Source organism: Euprymna scolopes, chromosome 32, assembly GCF_053919585.1.
Source record: "Euprymna scolopes isolate OS-2025 chromosome 32, ASM5391958v1, whole genome shotgun sequence".
Taxonomy (NCBI): domain Eukaryota; kingdom Metazoa; phylum Mollusca; class Cephalopoda; order Sepiida; family Sepiolidae; genus Euprymna; species Euprymna scolopes.
The window spans coordinates 91,623,548-91,645,983 of record NC_136513.1 but is presented as its reverse complement, the minus strand read 5'-3'; the positions used below and the strand labels follow the sequence as shown (position 1 = coordinate 91,645,983).

The 22,436-nt window shown below is 33.1% G+C and overlaps 1 protein-coding gene across 4 annotated transcripts in view; it reads right to left on the bottom strand.

The window, feature by feature from the left end:
• Positions 1–22,436, bottom strand: part of LOC145256493 (E3 ubiquitin-protein ligase UBR2-like) — a 262,146-nt gene that overhangs the window by 28,123 nt on the left and 211,587 nt on the right. For all 4 annotated transcript variants that reach the window (XM_080115440.1, XM_080115442.1, XM_080115441.1 and 1 more), the window contains exons 29-35: positions 18,833–18,923; positions 16,949–17,043; positions 10,060–10,307; positions 8,893–9,048; positions 6,190–6,330; positions 4,974–5,153; positions 286–389 (exon numbers count right to left, since the gene is read on the bottom strand). In XM_080115440.1, the coding sequence (XP_079971566.1) occupies positions 286–389; positions 4,974–5,153; positions 6,190–6,330; positions 8,893–9,048; positions 10,060–10,307; positions 16,949–17,043; positions 18,833–18,923 (1,015 nt within the window). The remainder of the gene's footprint in view (positions 1–285; positions 390–4,973; positions 5,154–6,189; positions 6,331–8,892; positions 9,049–10,059; positions 10,308–16,948; positions 17,044–18,832; positions 18,924–22,436) is intronic.

The window sequence follows — 22,436 nt, the reverse complement described above, 5'->3', positions numbered from 1 at the left end:
AAAAGACAGTCATGATTTCATTTACTCATTCTGTGATGTTATCTTCCACCATTTATGACTTACCTTTTGCTTCGATTATTTTCATGTCAATTTGATTCGTTGTTCAGTTAACATTTTCTGATTACTGGATTTCATTTACAGAATGATTCGATTTGCAAACTATCTGTTCAAACTTTTTTTTCAATAAACTCAGTGGCAAAATTAAATATCACACATTCTATAAACTAGTCGTATAAATAAACATGAATCCAAATTAATAACAAAATTAAAAAAATTCATAAAAACCTTCAGTTTCTTTATCTACGGCTGCTTTAACGCTGGCTTGCACCGTTTTCTGGATGCCATCCAACCAGTCATTAAAACTCAAGTCCACCTCCTTCTGCTGGTCACTGGAGATAAAAAAAATCAAACAAATAATAGAAAAAGTATTGATTTTTTTATTATTTTTAATGTAAAAAAAAAAAAAAAAATTGTCTTTTTCATAATAGACGATATTTATGAATTCCTCAATTCCGACTTAAATTTCAACAAGGTTTGAGTAACACGATTATTTTCAAATCTATCTACTATATTACTAAATTGAACTCAATTTTTTCCCCTCTCCAAACAGACATCATAGAACTATAAACACCGGCACCATACATAATTTAAACACGATTTTGCTTCTTGCCATTACCAGACGTTCATTTCTGGAAATTATTAATCGGTTTTCATTCATCTTGGTAATTTCTTACAACCAAAGTGTATTTAACGCAGTCAAAAAATTCACCAATCAAATCTACTTCATCAGACGCACTTCTCGAAATAAACGGTCAGTTTTATTTAATATTCCATGATATCTTTTAACTTTTATGACTTTCTAAAGTAATTAATTACTGCTCCCTTCCTGTCAATAGCTAATGAGAGTTTCCGTAAATAATAGTAAGCTTCATTGAACTTTTTAATTTCAACCAAACTAACTACGCAAAAAAGATATGCTTTGAGGAGGTAGATTTCACTGTAAGCAAAATCTACTGTTGCTCTCCCATCAACCACTGAGAATTGTGCTTCATTAAAACTATTATCTAGAAAATAACATGATTGTTTCATTTTCTTCATTTCGTATAATTACCTTCCATTCATTACATGTACCTTAAATAAATATGCAATGCTTCTATTTTTACTTTCTGGACAATTTGATTGGCTGTTCAGACCTTTAACAGAATAGAATATATTTACAAAGACCCTCTAAAAAAAAAAAAAAAAAAAAAAAAATGGCATCAATTTCATTTAATATTCCATGATATCTTTTAACTTTTATGACTTTCTAAAAATATTAAAAAAATCACATTCCAGTCACTAGTTCGATTACATATATTAAATATTTGGATTATTTTAATTACTACTCACATCTTGGTCATTATTTTGTTTCAATATCTAACCTTCTTTAAGTGAGTTTTGTTGAATTTGAGAATTTGCATACCAAACTCCAAATTATTATTATAATCCCAAAATCCAGTAGAATCCCGGGATATGGTGGCCCTAGGATACATTTTTTTTTCAGGTTACGGTGTGGAATACAATGTTTTTCCAGCCCCTGGTTACGGTATTTGCCCTGCCTTACAGTGTTATTTATGTTATTTGATTATAGACATGTGTATTATATACTGTATTTTGTTACTAATTTTTAACGCTGCATCCTGGGGTTCTAGTGTAGTTTTATTTTTAAATAAGAAAATCAAATTTTATGAGTATCTCAGGAATGACAGTGTACCTCGCCATTTTGAAAAATCTCAGAAAACAAAGATAACTCAACAATAATTCATACCTATTATATTTATGTCGTAATGCTTAGGAATTCTCAGTAATTGCTTAAAAAAGATTTTCTTTATGAGAAAACTACTTGATCAATTTAGATGATTTTTGAAATATGATATTTTTGCTTTGACAGAATGAGAACAATCTAACCCTGTAGATTAAATAATGGGTCAGTTAAAACTCTACACATATACCAGAGTTTGACTAAAACATTCTCAAATTCAAAATGATGCCTCTGAAAAAGGTTGTAATTTACATCGGTCGTAGCAGATGAAAATATAGCTGGATTAGAGGTGGATGTGTAAAAATAAAATTTAAAACGGAGGGTTTTTTTTTCTTTTTACATAATGCTAGATTAAAAAAAAAAAAAAAGAAAATTCCATAAACGAAAGGTTTAGAATTAAGGCCACATGTCAGGATATTACATCAAATAGGAAGTTAGAGACATGTAACAGATATACTTATAAAATCTTTCTCATTTTTTTTCTAGATGATGAGAGCAAGAGGCTGTGCTTTAGAATAGCTTATCCCATCCACTATAGAGGAATAGGTTGAAGATATTATGTACTAGCGGGGGTACCCGGCATTACCCGAGTGTTTGTTTCCGGGACGGGGGGGGGGGGGGGAGATTTAAAAAATGTTATGGTAGGTAAGTAGGAAGGATCAAACCCGGAGTCATGAGTAAAAGTAGGAAAATAAAGTGTGAAAAAAAAAAAAAAAAAAAAAAAACATCTGCAACGTTAACAGTTCGGCCACCAAGAAAAGTCCATTCCAGTTGTTTAGGAAAAAAAACAAAAAAAAAAAAACGACTACGGTAGGTCGGCGTGAACGTGAAAATATAATGTGAATTGTCCAGCACGCTAACCACTACGCCACAGAGCACTGCAGCTTAGTTTAGTGATTTTAAATAACTTCACATGAAAGAACTACGAAGCCAAACCGGTGTTCTCTTCTCAACTGTTCCTTGTGAACGATCCCCAAACGGTGTTAAGTGGTGGCAGGGGGAGGAGGAATTTATAAGAGAGAAAATATTTTACCACTTCCATTGATCTTAACCGATTTTGGTCGTGACTTCTCAGCAGAAAAAGTATAGAAATCTAAGATTATCGAGGAATTTGAGAAATAATAAGCCTATAACACACCTCAGATATTGTTCTGCCGTTTGTGCATATTATATTTGCATGAAATATCTTGATTTTTAATCCTATTAAGGTCAAAATCAGACAGGGAAAAAATGAGTTAATTTTATTTATAGAGATCTATACTGAAAAAGAGTTTCGAATCTAATAAGTCTTGCACTGTCTGCCAAACTCCAACATCTATCCCATCGCCATAATGCCTACAAGTACTTTAATGAAATGTGCTCTGATGAACTCATAGCACTTGTGCCAATAGTGAACTGTTACATCTGCCAAATTCACTTTGTATCTAAATTAGACATACAGACACAAAGCAAACTATGTGCCATAGCACACACACACACACACACACAGAATAAGGCACGCAATACTATGACATGACAAATTGACATGTGTACATCTCCTGTGACTCTGACATAGCCTTCCATTTTTCTTCTTTTTTTCTCTCTCGCCTGGCATTAAGCGGTACACGCGTAAAATTCGCACGCTATATAAAGATGCATTCTGAGAGCAATGAACAGACTTATGAGGTAAGCCGATCTGATCCTTCATAAACTTTAATATCAACCCAAAACAATCGAACATAATGTTTTACCAAAAACAATAAATTATTCTTAAATTCAATAGTACTAATGAACTTTTATAAACATTTAGATACGCATTCTTACACAATGAAAGTTGCAGGTTATCTCCGTCTGTTCGTGTACACCAACAAGTGTTTTCATGTTATTTTACTTCGTATGAATAAATGTTTGTATATTTTTTGTAACTCTATATTTGGTTATAATTAATTAAGGTTGGTGTTATTGAACACGTTCTTATTTCTTTACAGATCAGTATACACCGATCTCAACATGCCCCCTTGATGTATATACGCCCAACTAAACTGGCCAGCAGCAAAATCCCACTCTATACTGTTGAAATCCTTAGATACTGGAAAACCTTCTTCTCTAATGGTTTCTTCCCCCTGATTGCTAGACTTTGGAATTCCCTTCTTGTTTCTTGCTTTCCTGACTACACTAATATGTTCAAAATAAAATGTGAACAAACATCTAGCTGCTTAATTCCCTTCAATCCCTTGCGATACAGGATCAAGCGATTACATTCAAGTGGCAATATGCATTGCTTGGCACAAAAATGAATCAAGAAATAAAAGAAAAAAAAATAAATAAATAAATAAAAGAAAAAAAATAAAAGAAAAAAGAAAATAAATAAAAAAAAAAATAATGCTGATCCACAATGGCATTGTATTGTCAATTTTTACCTTGCAAATTAAGTTATTAAAGAAACAAGAAACGGAGATGTCAATATCTATTGAGCAACAACTTACAGGTTATCAATTTAACAATTTTAACAGTGGATTACTAGAATTTGGCCAGAGATATTTTGTTACAATTTAGAATCAAAGATTTGATCCATTGTTGTAGTAGTAGTAGTACAAGAACAATCCAAATTTCTATTTGTCATATAGATGACAAAACAGACATTAATAGAAGATTGGGTTATTAAAGACAAGGAGACATTAGGTTTAAGGCATCGATAGAAAATCATAAAAGGCAAACAGATAAAATGACAACATTGAAGAGTTTTCAATTTTTGATTTAATATTTACAAACATATTGTGTCAAATCAAAGATAGTACAGTGTCTGATTTTTTTTTATATTTCAAGGTTAAAACTCTTCTTCAAAAATGGTCAAAATCTTTAACCTTTGAATATGTTTTAATTTTTTATCCAACAGTTTCTTTCAGTGTGATATCCTACTTCACTGTTTTTAATAAGCAAACTACAATCTACACACTATACACAATGTTTTATGTAATCTATAATACTTTTCAAAATTAATACTAATTTATTTTTCAAGTGTTGGATGTTATGGTATGTTAAGCATTGAAAATTGTTTTCATAAGGCCATAAAGTTCAAAATACTTTATTTATACAACCCAACCAGAGCTAAGAATGAAGAGTCAAGGAGAGAGAGAGAGAGAGAGAGAGAGAGAGAGAGAGAGAGAGAGAGAGAGAGAGGTGGAATACTTACAGGTCACAGCCTGCGGTACTCGTTCGCAATGTGCATAAAGGAGGAAACATTGGGATCACAGTATTGCTAATTGCAGCGCACAACGGACACAAGAACTCCAATTTTTCAATATTGTAGCTGCAAGTATTTCGGAAACGAAAAGGTCGTCGTCGTTCTTTGGCGGCAATGGCATCAAAATATCTATAGATAAAAATAAAAATTTTAAGTCATATCAATAACGCAAATCAGGTTCACAAACAAAACACAAAAGATAAAGTCATCTTTTTCTAAAAACGTCTTACCAACATATGGAAAATATTAAAGCTATTCAGCAACGAAGACGTACCATATTAACAAAAGGAAACACAATTTGGAGGAGAGGAAGAAGTCTTACTTAAATCTCAATAACCTTTAACTTTTTTTTTTTTTTTTTTAATCGGTCAAACACTTATTGAAATCTCTAACAAAAAGGTATTCGAAAATGTAAGTAATTTTCATAACACAACTAAAATGTGGATACAAGAATGCTGAAATAAAATAAGAGATAAGATGGCAACAATAGAAATATTTGGTTCACCCCACCATATAACCAAACACTAAAAATTAATCTAAGCTATGTACAGAATTTTTAAATCTTATCAATAAACATTTTTCAAGAACTAATATTAAATAAAATTTACTTAAAACTCTCCTACAATTGAAATTGGTTTAAAAATTATCATTTAAGCGCACCACCACAAAAAAAAAAAAAGATATAAAATAAGTGAGATACAAAAAATTTAATAGAAAAATAAAAACTGCTTGAATCAAGTTTTCAGTTAAATTATGTAATAAAAATGTTAATGAGGCCAGTGCACAGAAGCACCAGTGTAGGATAAACTAAACTGATTAAGTTATCACTATGAATTATAGGATACATATTCTAGGCAACATGGTAAGTAATGTGTGCACACTATATTTTTTTTTTAAACTCAAGGTTTTTTTTATTTTATTGTACGTTTTAATGTGGAGAGTTGTGCGAATGATTTAGATAACTCTTGACTTAAATCAAGGGTCTGCCATCTTTAAACACAATATCTGGAAATGTAATTGTGGCCGATTTTGTTTTATTTAAAACACTTCTAGCACATCGTTTATTCTATCATTTATATTTAATTTCAACATATGTTTTTACCTGAAATGTGTTGATTTAAATAATCAAATGTAAACAAGCACCCCCCACCCCCACCCCTCATACCTTTGCCAGCAATCGGCATGCATCACATGACCACAGGAGCTGGTATAAGTACCACAGGAGAGATCAGACGGGGTAAGTAGCGGATCCTCATCTTCGTTGTTTGTAAGCACTTTACCTCTTGATTGAGACAAAACTGAAGACCTGGAAGAAAAAAATTAAAACTTTTTTTATTTAAAAGTTACGTCGTTACAGCATAGCAATCGTTATTTGAATGGTGAGAACGTACACATGTTTTGCGTATGATTGAGATGAATCAATTTTATTGGCATATATTTTTTAAACACACCATTTGTAAATGATAGGTTCTGTTTTTAACCCATAGATGGTCCTTTCACTAGTACAATACTCCTCCAGGTTAGAGTGGACCTGGGAGTGGTGGATAAAGAGTGATTTCATATGCTAAGCTTCCAAACTGGGGACTCACCACTGGAAACAGCATATTTGTGGGAAAGTAGAGACCAAGTTAGGTTGAAAAGGATGAATTTGGGGGAGTGGGGTGAAGCAGAGGAGGACACCTTGTTCAAGGGTGCTTAAGAAAGTTTAGGGCGCTTCTTATTTATTAGAACAAAATTAACAAATCGAGATATTGAATTTCATATAAAATCAATGGTATCCACTTAATTTTCATGTCGCAGTAACGAACATATGAAAAAAGTATGAAAAATGATAAGGTAGAAAATTAATGAAAATAACTTTCAAAGGTAATTAGCGAGAATTGAGTTTTTCTAAAAAGAAAAAAGAAAAAAAAATGGAGTTTGTCGTAACAAGGAAGGTAATTATTTTCTGAAAACAATAGGTCAATTTAGCAAAATCAATTTTTGCGACCAAAATTATTCCCGATCAATGTACGACTGACTGCTCTTGCTGTTTGTCATATAGAAATAACATGTAAAGTTACATGAATCAGCAGGAGCCAAATCAGACAGTTGTGTCAGATTTTGATTGTACATGGGGGGGGGGATTACTAAAATTGTAAGGCTAAATTATGTTCGATTATTTGCTCTTATTGCCGTTTTGTTATTAAGGCAACTTTTACATGGACGAGCTACTGGGTTTGTCAGCGCAAAACATAAAAATCTGTTGTGGTATTATTAAACTAAACAAAATGAATTTACTCATGAATTTCAATCATGAGGCTATTTTTGGCAAATATATATTTAGATTCATATAAAAAACGTTTACAAAAGAAAATTTTTTTCAATCCTGTGTGCCACTTTTCATTTTTTTTTTTTTTTGTTAAAAATCTTTGTAGAAAAATCAGTTTTTGTTTTTGCCCTGGTTTTAAAAATTATGCACTACTAAAAGTTAAACATGATTTTATGGATGTCTAATTAAAACCTGTGACAATTATTTGGAAAAGTGTATTGAAAAAAAAAAAAAATTGTCTCAGTCGTCAAAGGTTTAATTAGTCAAAGCAATTTCAACATGGGTGATTTACTCGGTTCGTCAGCGCAAAAAATCTTGTCTTGATTACTTTTTAAATAATAAACAATAAAACGAATTTACTCAAGTTTCAGTTGAAGTTATTTTTGGCAAATATCTTTTTTGCTTCATACCTAAAGATATTTGCAAAAAATAACTTTTTTTTTTTTTTTTTTAAATATTCTCGCTTAAACCAGAAAATAAACAAAATAGAAATACAACTATGTATATATATTGAAATTCTTTAAGACAAACATTTTTTTCCCCAATCCCGTTTGCCACTTCTGGGAGAATTGGATTTTCCTCCACATCTAAAATGGACCTTGTGTCTAACTGTCCTCTGTAAGTAAAGAACTATTTTTTTTTGGCAATATTTAACCAAAATTATATGAAACAGTTTTATTTTGGTAAAACCTCGAAAGATATGTCAAAAACAAACTCTCAAATTTTGTAAACTTAAAAAAAATATTAAAAAAAAAAAACAACAAAACAAACACATACAAAAAAATATATATTTGTTATAAAAAATAACATTTAAAAAGTAATCAAATTTTTTTTTCTTTTAACTTAAGAACTTTTTTCTATTTTTACTCGTCTTTGAAAAAAAAAACACTTTATTCGAGATGAAGATTTAACGGATTCAACTTTTTACAAAGATTTTCTAGTGTTACGTTGTTATTGTGTTACAAAATTGAAATTAAAAAAAAAAGAAAAAAAGTCACTTGTAAAATTTAATTTGCAAAAAAAAAAAAAATCTCGGCTGAAAGTTGTGAGTGACTAAATTCGTCTTTTTTATTTCAATAAAGAAATAAACTTGCATATTTATTTTTTTTACAAAGACTAAAAATAAAAAAAAGTGGCACACCGAGTTGTAAAAAGTCCATCTTTAAGAAGTTACCAAAAATAATTATGACTAAAGCGGTTATTTTAATAACATTTTTTGCATTGACGCTCGTGTAAGAAGGAATATTTAATAAAAATCGGGAGTTTTCTTTAGTAAATATCTTTTTACGTATGGACTTAAAAAGATAAAAATAACTTCTCAAAATTTCTAAGTAAATTCGTTTTATTGCTTATTACAAGATTGTTTTAAAATATTTTACACTGACGGACTCAATTGGTTGCCTGTGTCAAAGTTGCTTTGATCAGCAGCATTGATAGTTAGTCACACATTGATCGTACATAATTTTTAGTCATACATATTTAGTAAAACCCTTCAATTGAAACATTAAGATAAATAAAAGAAAAATATATATCGACTGCAAAATAACATTAACTCACCTTCGAACAAAGGCCGAAAGAACCATAGCTCGTCCATTGTACGAGATTTCTTGATCTTCTTGACACAGAATACAAACAGCTTTGGTTGTACTCGTATACGCTGCACTTGTTTGGCCACATCCAAGAAGAACGGGAAAAGGAGGGCTTGTTTGTTCACTAGGGGAAAAAAAAAAAAATTAAATCAATGATAAACCCAGAGTGGTAAAGACCATCTCAAGTTCACTCTGACCAAACAAGCATTTAGATTTCCATGAATATAAATATCCCAAGAGAAAATGATGGAAGTGGTGTCCTTAAAATATTAACAGGCTACATGTTACAATGCTGAAATATTCTGAAAGCCATTCTTAATATGGCGAGGGTAGAGTGTTTTGTAATTATTCTGTAGTTTCATCTAACAATTTAATAAAAAAAAAACGTTAACACAAAACTTGAAAATACTATTAAAAAATAGCACGATAGCATAAGTGCATAAGCACCTAATAAAGACTAGATCCAAAATTAGTTTCTTTTAGTTATAGTCCTCCCCTTTCTCTCTCTCCAGTATGTGAACACGTCAACCGCATGTCCGTTGCTTACTGTTGTCCTTCGCAGAAAATAAAGAGAATTATGCTGCTTATAGTAAGTCCTAAGTAGAGTGTCGCATGGGTTTCAAACCTTTAGGTAAAAGGATCACAAGTGCTTAAAAGGTTGGAAAACCCTGCTGAGAGCTGGACATATGCAAGGTTGAGGGTACTAAAAGCATGCTGGCGTAAGCAATGAGAAAAGAAATTTGTCTCAATTCTTCATTTAGATGCAACACATTTTTGGATGGCTAACAAATGACGCCTAACACGACAAGAACATATTTTGGCATAAGCGTTGAATATAACAGATCAAAACACCATCCTTGGCCTTTTAGCATGGAACAAGTTTAGTATCTGTTCTGATGCTACAATTAGTCCATTCCATCCTCACTCAGAGAAAGAAATCCTTTAGAGATAATTTTTATTTTGGTTTCAATTCAGAGTTCCTCTTTTTTGGGGAGCCAAAACAAATAGTAGTTTTAATAATTCAAATAACGTTTTATATCATTAGTCACACTAGACACACACAAAAAAAAAAAAAAAAAAAAAAAAAAAAAGAAGCATAATAAAAGAGGTGGAAGTAGATATTTTGACATTTTACCTGATATCCATATCTGAACCAGCTGGGGTCATATCAGACGTGGCCATTTCACACAACACCGGGTTGTCTTTGATGAAATTTCGTTGCATAATAGACATCTGTGACATTATTCGTTCCCGTCGTTTCGCCGCCAACTCTGCCTTCTTCTTCTTCTCTTGTTCTCGCTTTGCGTCGCTCGTGCTCGCCAATTTCCCAAGACTGGAGACGCTCACACACTCATCCTCCATCTTACGCACAGCCTCAAAATACTGAAAAACAGAAAAACTTGTGAAAAATACTTTTTGATAAAAAAAAAAGTCAATAAACAAAATATCTTCAAAGTTTACAGACAGCACAGAAAAAGTGCATCTTGTGGAGTTTTCAAAATTTTCAGAGGTGCGGAGTTAGTAGCCTAAACTTGTGACTCCATTTTCCAAAGTTTTAAAACTCAGTCTCCGAAGTAACAAATGTTCTTCAACTAAAATTTATATATACTACAATCTTTATCTTGTTAGGCAATTTGAGTACATATTGGCCAGCCAACATAGGGGTATATATATATATATATTTATATATATATATATATATATATATATATATATATGTGTGTGTGTGTGTGTGTGTGTGTGTAAATTTGTTATTTCATGTATGCTTCTAGAAAAGTATTTTCAAGGTTATGGTAGTTATAAGAAGCATAAAACCAATGTTATTGTGTTTAATTTTTTATGTTTTATTTTGATATTTCGAGTGGATCTCAGATCTTGGTTATAAAATGTAGCAAAATGAATAAAAATTAAAGACATTGAAAATATTGGAAATAGTTGGGCTGCGTTCATTCTTTGCTAAAACTTTTGAAATAGTACACATAAATTCTTGTAATATTGTCTTTTTCAATTTAAAAAATTTTGCACACATTTTGGAGACAAAAACGCAAATGTTCAAAATTTAAGGGGAACATTTTTCCTTGAAAAATGGTTACGAGATTTCTTGTGATCTATTTCCAAAGTGTTGGCAAGAAATGAATGAAGCCCAAAAATTTCTAGTATCTTCAACATCTTTCATTTTGATTAATATCCTCACATTTTAGGTCAACTCGAAACATCAAAATAAAACAAAAAAAAAATAAATAAAAAAAAAATTGTTTTTATGCTTTTTACACTTCTGATAACCTTGAAAATGTGAGAAATATAAAAAGCATAAAATGATGTTGCAATTTTTTTTTCTTTTAACAAAACCTAAACATTGGTAAGTTATAATAATTGTGAAACAAAGCTTTAAAATGTAAATTAACCCAACCATTTCATAATATACAACAATAGCCTTCGTTTTTATAATCAATTTTACGATTAAACAAATAGATTTGCCAGGCTTATAGTTAATTTTTAACATTTCCCTTTATGTTACCATAAGATTAATTCCTCTTTATAATTATTTTATATATGTTCTTAACTCAAATTTTTCAATTTAACCCAGCTACCTCAATATATAAGCCTTAAGACAAACATATCATAAAACTACTATTATAATAAATCAACATAAAAAAAAATTTTTAATTGTTTATTAGACACTAGTACGACTTAATATATTAACTATTTATACATTATATAAAATGTAACTAATAAAATGTATGTTCACTTTTTATAAATTAGACATAATAGTTTTACTTTATTTTATTTTTATTTGAAGTTTGACTATTATATTTTATTTACAATGAGGATCAATACAATATATTTACATGGTAGATTAACCTATTATATAAAACTTAAAATATTAAACTTCTCATAATAAATTGTCATAGGATTTTAAAATTAAATCATTATTTTTACTTCAAACTAAGCTTTTATCAACAAATTTAACCAAGATTATTTTTAACAAATTTAGCAAAAAAAAAAAAAAAAAACATTCAAGGACATGCGTTACCAGGGATACAGATTGCAGACAGTTGGGAAAATGCTTCATTCCTTTCCCCTTCCATATTTGGCCTTCACTTAGTTGATTCTTTATTTCCGATCACATAACACATGTAGGTGTTCTGGCATAATTTAAGTAACGAAGAAGCATCTTCATTATAACTGATTAAAATAGTCCCCCTCCTTAAAAACAAAAAAAAAAAAATTATGCGTGTTTAGATGCTTGATTTTAAGAAACCAACACTTTTCCTTTTTTCTGTTTGGTTGTCATTAAATTACTGGTCTCAAGTAAGACCAGAATTTATTGTTGTCTGATGATGTCTTTAAGACTGAAACAGTAAATTTATTGAAGCGACTTATGATAATGTTTACCTAAATTGAATAAAATAATATCCTGCTCTTGTAGCATTATCAACAAACTCATTGGAATTCAATGGTTTTTAATTTGGATATTTCTACCCTGAAATTATATATATATATATATATATATATATATATATATATATATATGCAGCAAATTATCCAAGCACATGTGATTAAATATGACAAAGTTTGCTTTTTTTTGTACTTTTTAGTAATTTTAGAGTATGCAATTAATTTTGTACAAAATTTTGGTATTAATAGTTAGTAAATTTCTTAGTTCAGCTGACATTAGTGTTTTAGAATTACTCAAAGCAATCATCATAAAAGATTCAACCTAATATTAAAAAAAATAGCTTTTAATACAGATACTAACATATTAAACACATTTAACTATAAACAAAAAATAAAAACTAAATAAAACTACAATAAATAATAAACTCAACCACATCCCTTATTTTTCTTTTCCTGCAACTTAGAAAAATATATAAAATCACACAAACAAAACCTCTTCCAAAATACTGTTCCTGATGATCAAGAGATCAGAAATGCTCAAGGAATGGCCGAGACAAGATTACTCGTTGCCGCAATACATAATTTACTAGCTTAGACTAAGAGAGTTGTTTGCCATGTTGAGAAAATCACCAGAAAAATAAAAAAAAAATAAGAGAACACTGTCATATTAACCATATCTATCTATAAAAAATTTTATGTTTCCATTTTTCTTTTAACAATTCATTGTGCTACAAAATTCAAGATACGATTAAAAACATTGAAAAAAATGAGAAATGGCTATTAAAAATGAATTCCATTACCAGAAAATAAAGACATTTTCTCTGGAATCTGCTTCTCTATTGTCTATTTATGAATGCTCTGAAATTATAAATTTGTATCTATTGAGCTTAAACACTGATGATTTTACTACTTTATACATACATGCAGGCACATATATAACAAGGTATGTTTATATATGCAGAATTCATTCCAAATCTAACTACACATTATGAATTTTGGAACCCAGATGTTAGATGTAAAGGGTTCAAATGTGGGCTATATTTAGTTTAATCTTTTTGAGAAGAGCTAGGTTACTCCTTCAATTATTAAAGATGTTACATCATTCAGTTTATTTTTATTTTCTGCATCAGTATCAAATTTCATAAATATTGACATACTTTTTTAGTTAAGTTTCCTTATGCAAAGTCAGATCTGTATTTAAATGGATGACCATTTTCATATACTAAGTGTTGTAAACAAAAAAATTCTTCCAGGTCATGAAAGATTGGTGGAACTATAATCAGTGTCTTGTCACATATAGTTTAGACCATCCATTCTGTTCCATTTATTAATATAGTAATAGGTAATTTGCTTTTTATTGTATATTTGAAACAATTTATTTAAAAATATAACTATTGCAAACAAGTAAATAAAAAGGATGTTATGAGGGATGTTTTTTTTTTTTTTTTTTTTTTTTTTTTTTTTTTTTTTTTACAAAGGCATCACCACATTATCAAGGCCCAGAGGCCACTCAAGGATAAGGGTTAAAGAGTGTACAGTAGAAGTTGGTCAATATAGTAATCATTAGTAATGAAAATTTGGTAAATTTAATAACTTATATGGAACGGCTTATCAAGAACTTATTTACTTTAGACTTGAACAAAACCATATTGTAGTCAGCCGGAAAGCAGGAAAACGGAAGACAATTCCACAGGCGTGCAGTTCTAAGAAAGAAGCTTTGTTCATGGAATCTACGTTTAGGTTTAGGCACAGATAAAGAGTGGGGGAGATTATTGATAGTGTTTACAGCTAGACGAGTGTTTCTTGTGAAAGTTTGGCGAGGGGGGACCATAGATTGAAGCTCAGTTGAACACTTTCCATGAAAATAACGATACATCAGAGACAAACTCGCAACATCTCTTCTGTGAGATAGAGGTTGCAAGGAGGAGAAAAGGACATCTCCTACGAGGCTACGAAGTCTATTTTGAACTCTATCAAGGCAGGACAAGTTCTTTCTAGCAGCTCCTGCCCAGATGTGGCAACAGTATTCCATCCTTGGACGTACCTGGCTCTTATATAGATAGAGAATAGCATCAGCAGTGAGATATCTACTGGATCGATAGAAAGATCCCACCATTTTTCCAGCGGCCTTGGCAACAGATTTGATATACGTGTTCCATTTAAGATCAGGAGTAATGGTCAAGCCCAGAAGCTTGTCAAAACTTGAGGCCTCCTGAAGACGAGAGCCATTCATTTCAATTGATGACAAATGTGGATTAGAATGTTGATGATGTAAAGAGAGAAGCTTGGTTTTAGATGCATTAAAAGTAACCAGCAACTCCTTTCCCCATTGTACTACGTGCTCAAGATCAGAGGAGAGAGAATTGGAGAGAACTTGCTCGTTTACTGTCTTAGATGTGGTACCATAAATGGTAGTGTCGTCAGCATAAATGTCTACAAATGATGTAAGGATATGATTTGGAAGATCATTAATGTAGATCAGGAAAAGAGTTGGGCCCAGGATGGATCCCTGAGGGACACCGGCATTAATATTGTGAGCTTCTGATTTTTGCCCCTCAACTACTACTCTTATGAATCTATCAGAAAGAAATGATTTAATAATTGAGAAGACTTTTCCAGCTATACCATAGCTAGCGATCTTATGAAGTAAACCTTTATGCCATACCCTATCAAAGGCTTTAGATATGTCAAGAGCAATTGCCCTAGAAAGATTGCCACCGTCGAGAGATTTGCTAATCCTATGCGATATAACTGTAAGGACATCTGCTGTAGATCTAGCAGAACGGAAACCATATTGAGTGTCACTAAGAAGGTTATTTTTGTTGAGATGTTTGATTACTTCTGTATTTAATACAGATTCTAGCAACTTACTCATGACGCACAGGAGACTTATTGGCCTGTACTGAGAGGGGGATGAGCGATCACCTGAATTCTTAAATACAGGGCATACTGATGAGATTTTCCAGGGAGATGGGAAACTATTCTCCTTAAGACAACGTTTAAACAGTTTTGTAAGTATGGGCGCTAGTTCAGGTTGAAGTTTTTTGAGTACTATAATTGGAATACCATCAGGGCCAGTTGCTTTACTGGAATCAAGGTTTTTGATTAGCTTGGCAACATCACGTACAGATATACGTATATCACATAGCGTGTTTTCTGATACAAGAGGAAATATTGGGGGTTGGCGGTCTTGGTCGCAAAGGGTAGAATTAGCTGCAAAGTTCTTGACAAAGAGTTTGGCTTTGTCTGATGCTGACGAGATTACCTCAGATCCATTGATAATAGTTGGGATGGAGCACACGCTTCTGTTCAGGATTCTGTTTGCTATTTGCCAAAACTGGTGGGAACCAAGCCGCTGCTCAGCTACTTTGGACTTAACAGATTGAGCATACAACTCTCTTGCGTTCCTTATTACTTTCTTACAATGGTTGCTGGCAGTCCTGAAAACGGCTTTAGTTTCCATACATCTATTACGTTTGAAGCAGTGGAAAAAGTGATTTCTGTGCGCAATGGCAGCAGCACATTCTGGAGAGAACCATGGCTGGCTGTTAGGTTTTTGCTGAAACTTTTTAGAGGGTATGAAATGGTCAATACCTACAATTAACCATTCAGTTAGGTCTAATACTATAGAGGACACATCCTTTTTAAACATGGAATGCAGAGGTAGATCAGATATAAATGTACGGAAGCTATCCCAGTCAGCCTTAGTGTATCGATATACTGTACGATGAAGAGGTACGTCTGGGGACTTATTACATTTCATTTTTATCTTAATTGATACAACAGAGTGGTCGGAAGATCCAAGAGGCGACAGAACAGAAACTGAACATAGTTCAGGGCAAGTTGTGAGAAAAAGGTCTAGTAGGCTCGCATACTGGCCGTCATTATCGGGCACACGGGTAGGTTCCTGAACAATCTGAGTGAGGTCATAGGCAATGGAGAAATCATGACAGAACCTCCCCTCATCATCGGTCTTGTTTGAATGGGTCAACCATTCGACGTTGTGAACATTGAAGTCTCCACATACGTGAATGTTAGCTGAAGGATAAGTAGAAAGGACTTGGTCAATTTTCTCAGATATGCTTTGAAAGATAGTAACTCCGCTGTTGTGGGGGCGATAGAGAGTAAATATAAATGCAGTAGTGTGAGCTAAAGCAACCCGGAAGCACATATAAGGTAAGTTAGGATCTTCCCTGGAGATGTCCCTCCCACATGGAAAGCTATCTTTAATATAGGCACATATTCCATGCCCATGGCGATCTTGGGGGTCAGATTTAGAAGTTAAGTTAGAGTATCCTGTAATTGCAAACTCATCAAGGGAAATAGCCTGTCCAATGCCAGTTTCACTTAAAAATAAAAGGTCTGGTTTAGTCTCCTGTAATTGGGTTTCAACCTCTGGAAGGTTAGAACGTAGACCCCTGATGTTGGAGAAGGAGACATGGTAGTAGGGGTCTACGTTGGAAGTTGGAGAACCGGGTTTAATCGAGTATTTTTTCTTTTTTTATTGTATATTTAGAAGATCCTCTTAATAAAAAAAAAAAAAAAAAAAAAGACCTTGCAAATAAAAAAATAAGTAAAAAAAAAAAAAAAAAAAAAAGATTTGTGTGTAGGGTGGTGCTACTCACCTTGAGCACCCATCGGAGAAGGTCACTCTGATATTCATGGGTCAAGTGTTCACTGTCCACCAAACTTTCCAGCAAACGAAGAATATTCTGACCTTCTAAAAAATTGGAAAAAAAAAGTGTAATGAGTGATAATTCTTAAATAAGAAATAATTTGATGGAAACGATTCTATACAAATCAATAATATAAAACAGTCTCAGATTTTTCAACTGAAAGAATTACTACGAAATGAGGTTTCAATTTTGATAAGCGTCACCCATCTGGATCCTCCTGTCTTATTGGCTAGTAAAATCAGGGGCAGACAATTCATGCTTTAAGATATCTTTTGGTAAGAAAGATAAGTTTTGTGTACAAGAGTTATTTCCATTTGAATATAAAAATATTTAAATACTTTAAAATCCTATTATAAATTAATTTCATTAAATCTACCAGAATTAATTTCGTTTTTTTTTTTTTGTAATCAATAGTCATTTTAATCTTTTGAAAACATCCAAAAAAATAAAAATTACTTTGTCAAAATTTGAAAGAATTTTGTAAGTATTAAAATTGTTCAATAGAAAATCATTTAAGCAAGTTTTAAAATTCTTAGCAAAACCCACGTTTAAAAACATTGAAAGTTATAGAAGCTTTTTATTTTCTGTAAATTTACATCCAATTATTTCATAGAAATCAAAATTAGTCGTTTTATAACAAGTTAATACTTGAAAAGAAAAGGGAGAAAAGAAAAGGAGAAAAGAAAAGGAAAAAAGGAAAGGAAAAAGAAAGAGAATAGAAGAGAAAAAAGAAAAGAATAAAGAAGCTCCTTTTACCAATTTAAAAATTAAATTACAGTAAAAAAAAAAAAAAAATTGTTACTAATGTGCATTCTGTGCCAGTTTAAATTTTAGAAAACAATTTAAAGTTTTCTCTACTAGAAGAAATTAATTTCACATGAAAATGTGAAAATTGTAGTGAATTAATGACAATATTGTTAATATATACTAATTATTTTTGTAAGTGGAAAAAATGTTAGGCTTATAATTTTAATGAACAATTATTAATTGGAAAAAAAAAAAATTTTTGAAATTTATGCCAAGAAAAGAAATTTATAATTAAAACTTGTCCATGTTTAATTCTAGACTTAACTTTAGTGGCATCCACCGAGGATTGGTTGAGCCATCAACTTCCATAGAACACATAACGTCCTGGGTGAATGCAAACCATTCACAATGATCTACAGCAGCAAAGAAAGTCCATGGACCAACAGCATACAATGTAGACCTATGGCCTGCAGATAGGTTCAACGTTGACTTTGATGGTATATAACCACATCTTCAACTCACCTCCCAGGCGTCTCCGCCAAGATTGGAGTAGTTTTGGAGTTATTATTTTGTAGATGAACTGTGGGTTGTGTTGCGCAGCGTGACCAAACCAACAAAGTCTCTTTAAAAGTGCTTGATTAAAAGGGGATAAGATTTGTGCACTAGAGACATGTCCAATTTGACTCATTTTTAATTTAAAAAAAAAAAAAAAAAATGAAATGCATTTTACCAGAAAAAGTAATTGCATCAAAACATTCCACAAACGAAAAAATCATTTCCATTAAAATTCTGGATAGTCATAAAGATGAACACGATAAATACTCCAACTAACCATAGTTGTGTCACTCCTCTACAACCTCAGAAGGATTGAATTAATCAAAGCCAGCATTCACTCACATGTATCAGCACACTAGAGAATATAGTTGCTGTAATAAACTTTACTGGCAGAAACAAGTGCAAGTGAATGAAAGGTTAAAATGGAAAGATGTTCAAGAAACTTATCGTAAGCTCTCAATTGTTAATTGCATCTCGTATGCATTAAATGGTGAAGCTTTTATAATCATCGATTGTATTTCACATGCTTACCTTTAGTTGCCTTGGGGAGAAAGTCAAAAACTTCCCCTCTCTTTATTGCTATTTTCTGTTCGTGAAGGGCAAGGCCAATCAGATGCAAAATCTAAAAACAGAAAGGATTTAATTATAACTCGACGCATTTTCCAGTGCAAATTTTTTCCCTGAAAAATACAAAAGAAAAAGTTTGTGCAAAAAAGATAAATTCCAAAAAAAGACAGCGTCCAATATTCGATGCATCAACTTTAGTGGAATTCATTACAACCGTGATCATCATTACAGTTGCATGACACCACAATTGGCATCAAGTTGCAACCGACAATATTAAGCTTGAGTTCTCAACATGGATATTATCACAATGTAACCCCCAGACCTTTTTCATCATGTCAGACTCTAGAATCTGAAGAAAATTCTGAACTGAACGCTTTATTGAATCCACGATAGATTGGTTTTTGTTTTGTCAACCATGATTGTGTTGAAGTTTAAAGTAAATTTTAATTATATTTCGTTCAGATTTCTGAATTTAGACAAGATGTACTTGAAGGTCGGAGGTGAAATTGGCCAAAACACAACATTCAAGATGAAAGTAATAGTTCTAATAATACAAATAATTCCTTATCTAAAAAATTTTCAGAAACAAACTATTAATTTGATTTAAAATATTTTGAGGTGTTATCTCATGCAAATGTTGAATAGTAATCGAAACAAAATGATATTGAAGTCTTTTTTAATTATGAACATTTACAAGTGTAAAAGTTTAAGCATACTTTGAATTGTTGGTCATGTGACAAAGGACGTGTGTTTTTGTACGAGATATTTCCAAGATGGAAAAGTAGAATGGGACTGAATTGATTAAGATGGTGAGTAAGGATGTACGAGAGAATTTAAGGGTCTAATCCCGTCTTATATTTTTAGTGAGAATAGATTGAAAATGTTCAGTTATAACTTATATATATATACACGTACAAACCAAACCAAAGTGCCAATGCTCAGCGATTATTTGAATGCAAATAACGAACTCTTTGCAGCCATAACTGAAACATGGCTTCGAGAAGAGAAAGATGCTGAGATACACATTAAGAGATCCGAACCCTTTCGAAGCGACCGTAACCGTCCCCGTAAAAGTAAACGAGGAAGGAATAGTGGAGGCGCTATGTTGTACGTGCGGAACGATCTGGCCGCTACTGCTGAGCCACCCATTATTAAATACTCATCGGGTGTCATCGAAATGGTTGGTGTTCAACTAAAAAATCCAAATCTGGTGATCGTAGTCATCTACCGTCAACCCGACGATATAATGGGTGGTCACAGATCGACATCAGTAGAGTTTGGTAAGGCTATTGCCGAACTTAGAAGAGTGATGAGAAACCTGGATACACCAACTCCTAACATCACACTCTGTGGGGATTTTAATTTACCACATGCTACCTGGCCCACAGGTGCACCGGGACCTGGTGCACCGCCAGATGAACGGTTGATGCTGCAGCAACTGAAAAGTCTAACTGATGAATTCTTTCTTAGCCAGTATATCAACTTGCCCACTCACGGAGGAGGTAATACCCTAGACCTGGTATTTACCAATAATGATTCCTTGCTGCACAGTTATACCAGTACGCCGACAATATTGTCAGATCATTTCATGGTGACCTGCAGCTCACGTATTGAATGCCAGCGGCTGGATACCGAGTGCGATAACGTATCTAAACCAGGCAACCTGGCATCTCTGAATTTTTTCAACGACGCCATCAAATGGGACAACATTCGAGCTCGGTTATCGGAAGTAGACTGGGCAAATGAGCTTTCACACCTTGAACCGGATGAAATGTTGAATCGTATTGGAAATCTTTGTTACGAGACCACACGAGAACATGTTCCTTATAAGAAAAAATTCATAAACGTTCCAGTCAGTAAACTCATACCGAGGGATCGGAAGAACCTCATGCGTAAAAGAAGTAGAAAAATGCAACATTTGCAAAAGTCCAAATCGCATGAAAAAACAACGCGAATTCTTAGCGAATTAGTTGAAATTGAAAAGAAACTGATTAGTTCTCTTCAAAAATCACGCGAAAATGACGAGTACAAAGCTGTTGGTGCTATAAAGCGCAACCCTAAATATTTCTACAATTATGCCAAGAAATTCTCAAGTATTAAGTCAGCGATAGGTCCTCTCATTAATCATGCCGGGCAATTAACCGCTAATAGTGCTGAAATGGCCAGTTTACTTGCTGATCAATACGAATCGGTTTTCAGTAAGCCCATTAGACCAATACCGTCAAATCCTGAACCTGAACCAGATGACGACACTAAACCAATGCTTACTGATGTTACGTTTACACAAAAGAGACCTGACCGACGCGATAGATGAACTCAGAGCCAACTCTGCGGCAGGTCCCGACCGTTTCCCAGCGCTACTCCTTAAGGAATGTAAAAAGCAGCTGGCTAAGCCACTATTCATATTATGGAGGGCATCATTGGACAAAGGGATAGTCCCAGCCGACTCTAAGCGCGCTAACATTATCCCAATATACAAAGGTGACGGTCGATCTCTCCCCAAGCAATATCGACCAGTGGCACTAACATCCCACATTACAAAAGTATTCGAAAAGGTCCTTCGAAAGTACTTGGTGGAATTCCTCAACAACCACAGTCTGTTCAATCCAGGGCAGCATGGATTCAGAACCGGAAGATCCTGCTTAAGTCAGCTTCTAATCCATCATGATAGGATCATTAATACTCTAGACAATGAATGTAATGTCGACGTGATATACCTAGACTTTGCAAAGGCGTTCGACAAAGTGGACTTTGCAGTAACCATCGAAAAGCTCCAACATCTTGGAATTGGAGGTAAATTGATCTTATGGATTAAATCATTCCTAACAGATCGCTACCAGACAGTTGTAGTAAATGGCTCTGCATCTCCCCCGACCAAAGTGCTATCTGGCGTTCCCCAAGGTTCAGTACTTGGTCCGCTGCTGTTCCTCGTACTAATCGGCGACATAGACGAAAAAGTCAAATCGTCTTTCATCTCAAGTTTTGCCGACGACACCAGGATTGGCAGGAAAATAAAAGATTCTTCTGATGTACAAGCTCTCCAAGATGATCTAGACGCTATCTACCAATGGGCGGATGACAACAATATGCAGTTTAACTCCGGGAAATTCGAGTGTATCAAATACGGTAGAAGGAAGGACCTGAGAGAAGCATCTAAGTACTCGACCCAAGACGGGAAGCTAATTAAAACCAAAGATACTGTGCGCGATCTGGGAGTAACGTTGGATTCTGATGGTACATTCACCTCCCAGATCGACAAAGTTTGTTCAACTGCACGGAGCCTTTCCAGTTGGATTCTACGCACTTTCAAAACGAGACAAAAAAACCTAATGCTGACACTCTGGAAGTCGCTGGTGTTGCCGCACATTGATTACTGTTGTCAGCTGTGGACTCCGGACAGAAAAGGTCATATTCAAGCATTAGAGGCCATCCAGAAGTCGTTTCTAAGAAAGTTAACTGGTTATAGTCAATTGAATTATTGGCAACTGCTGGATACGTTGAATATCAAATCGATTCAACGCAGGCAAGAAAGATATTCAATCATCTATACCTGGTGTATGATGGAGAA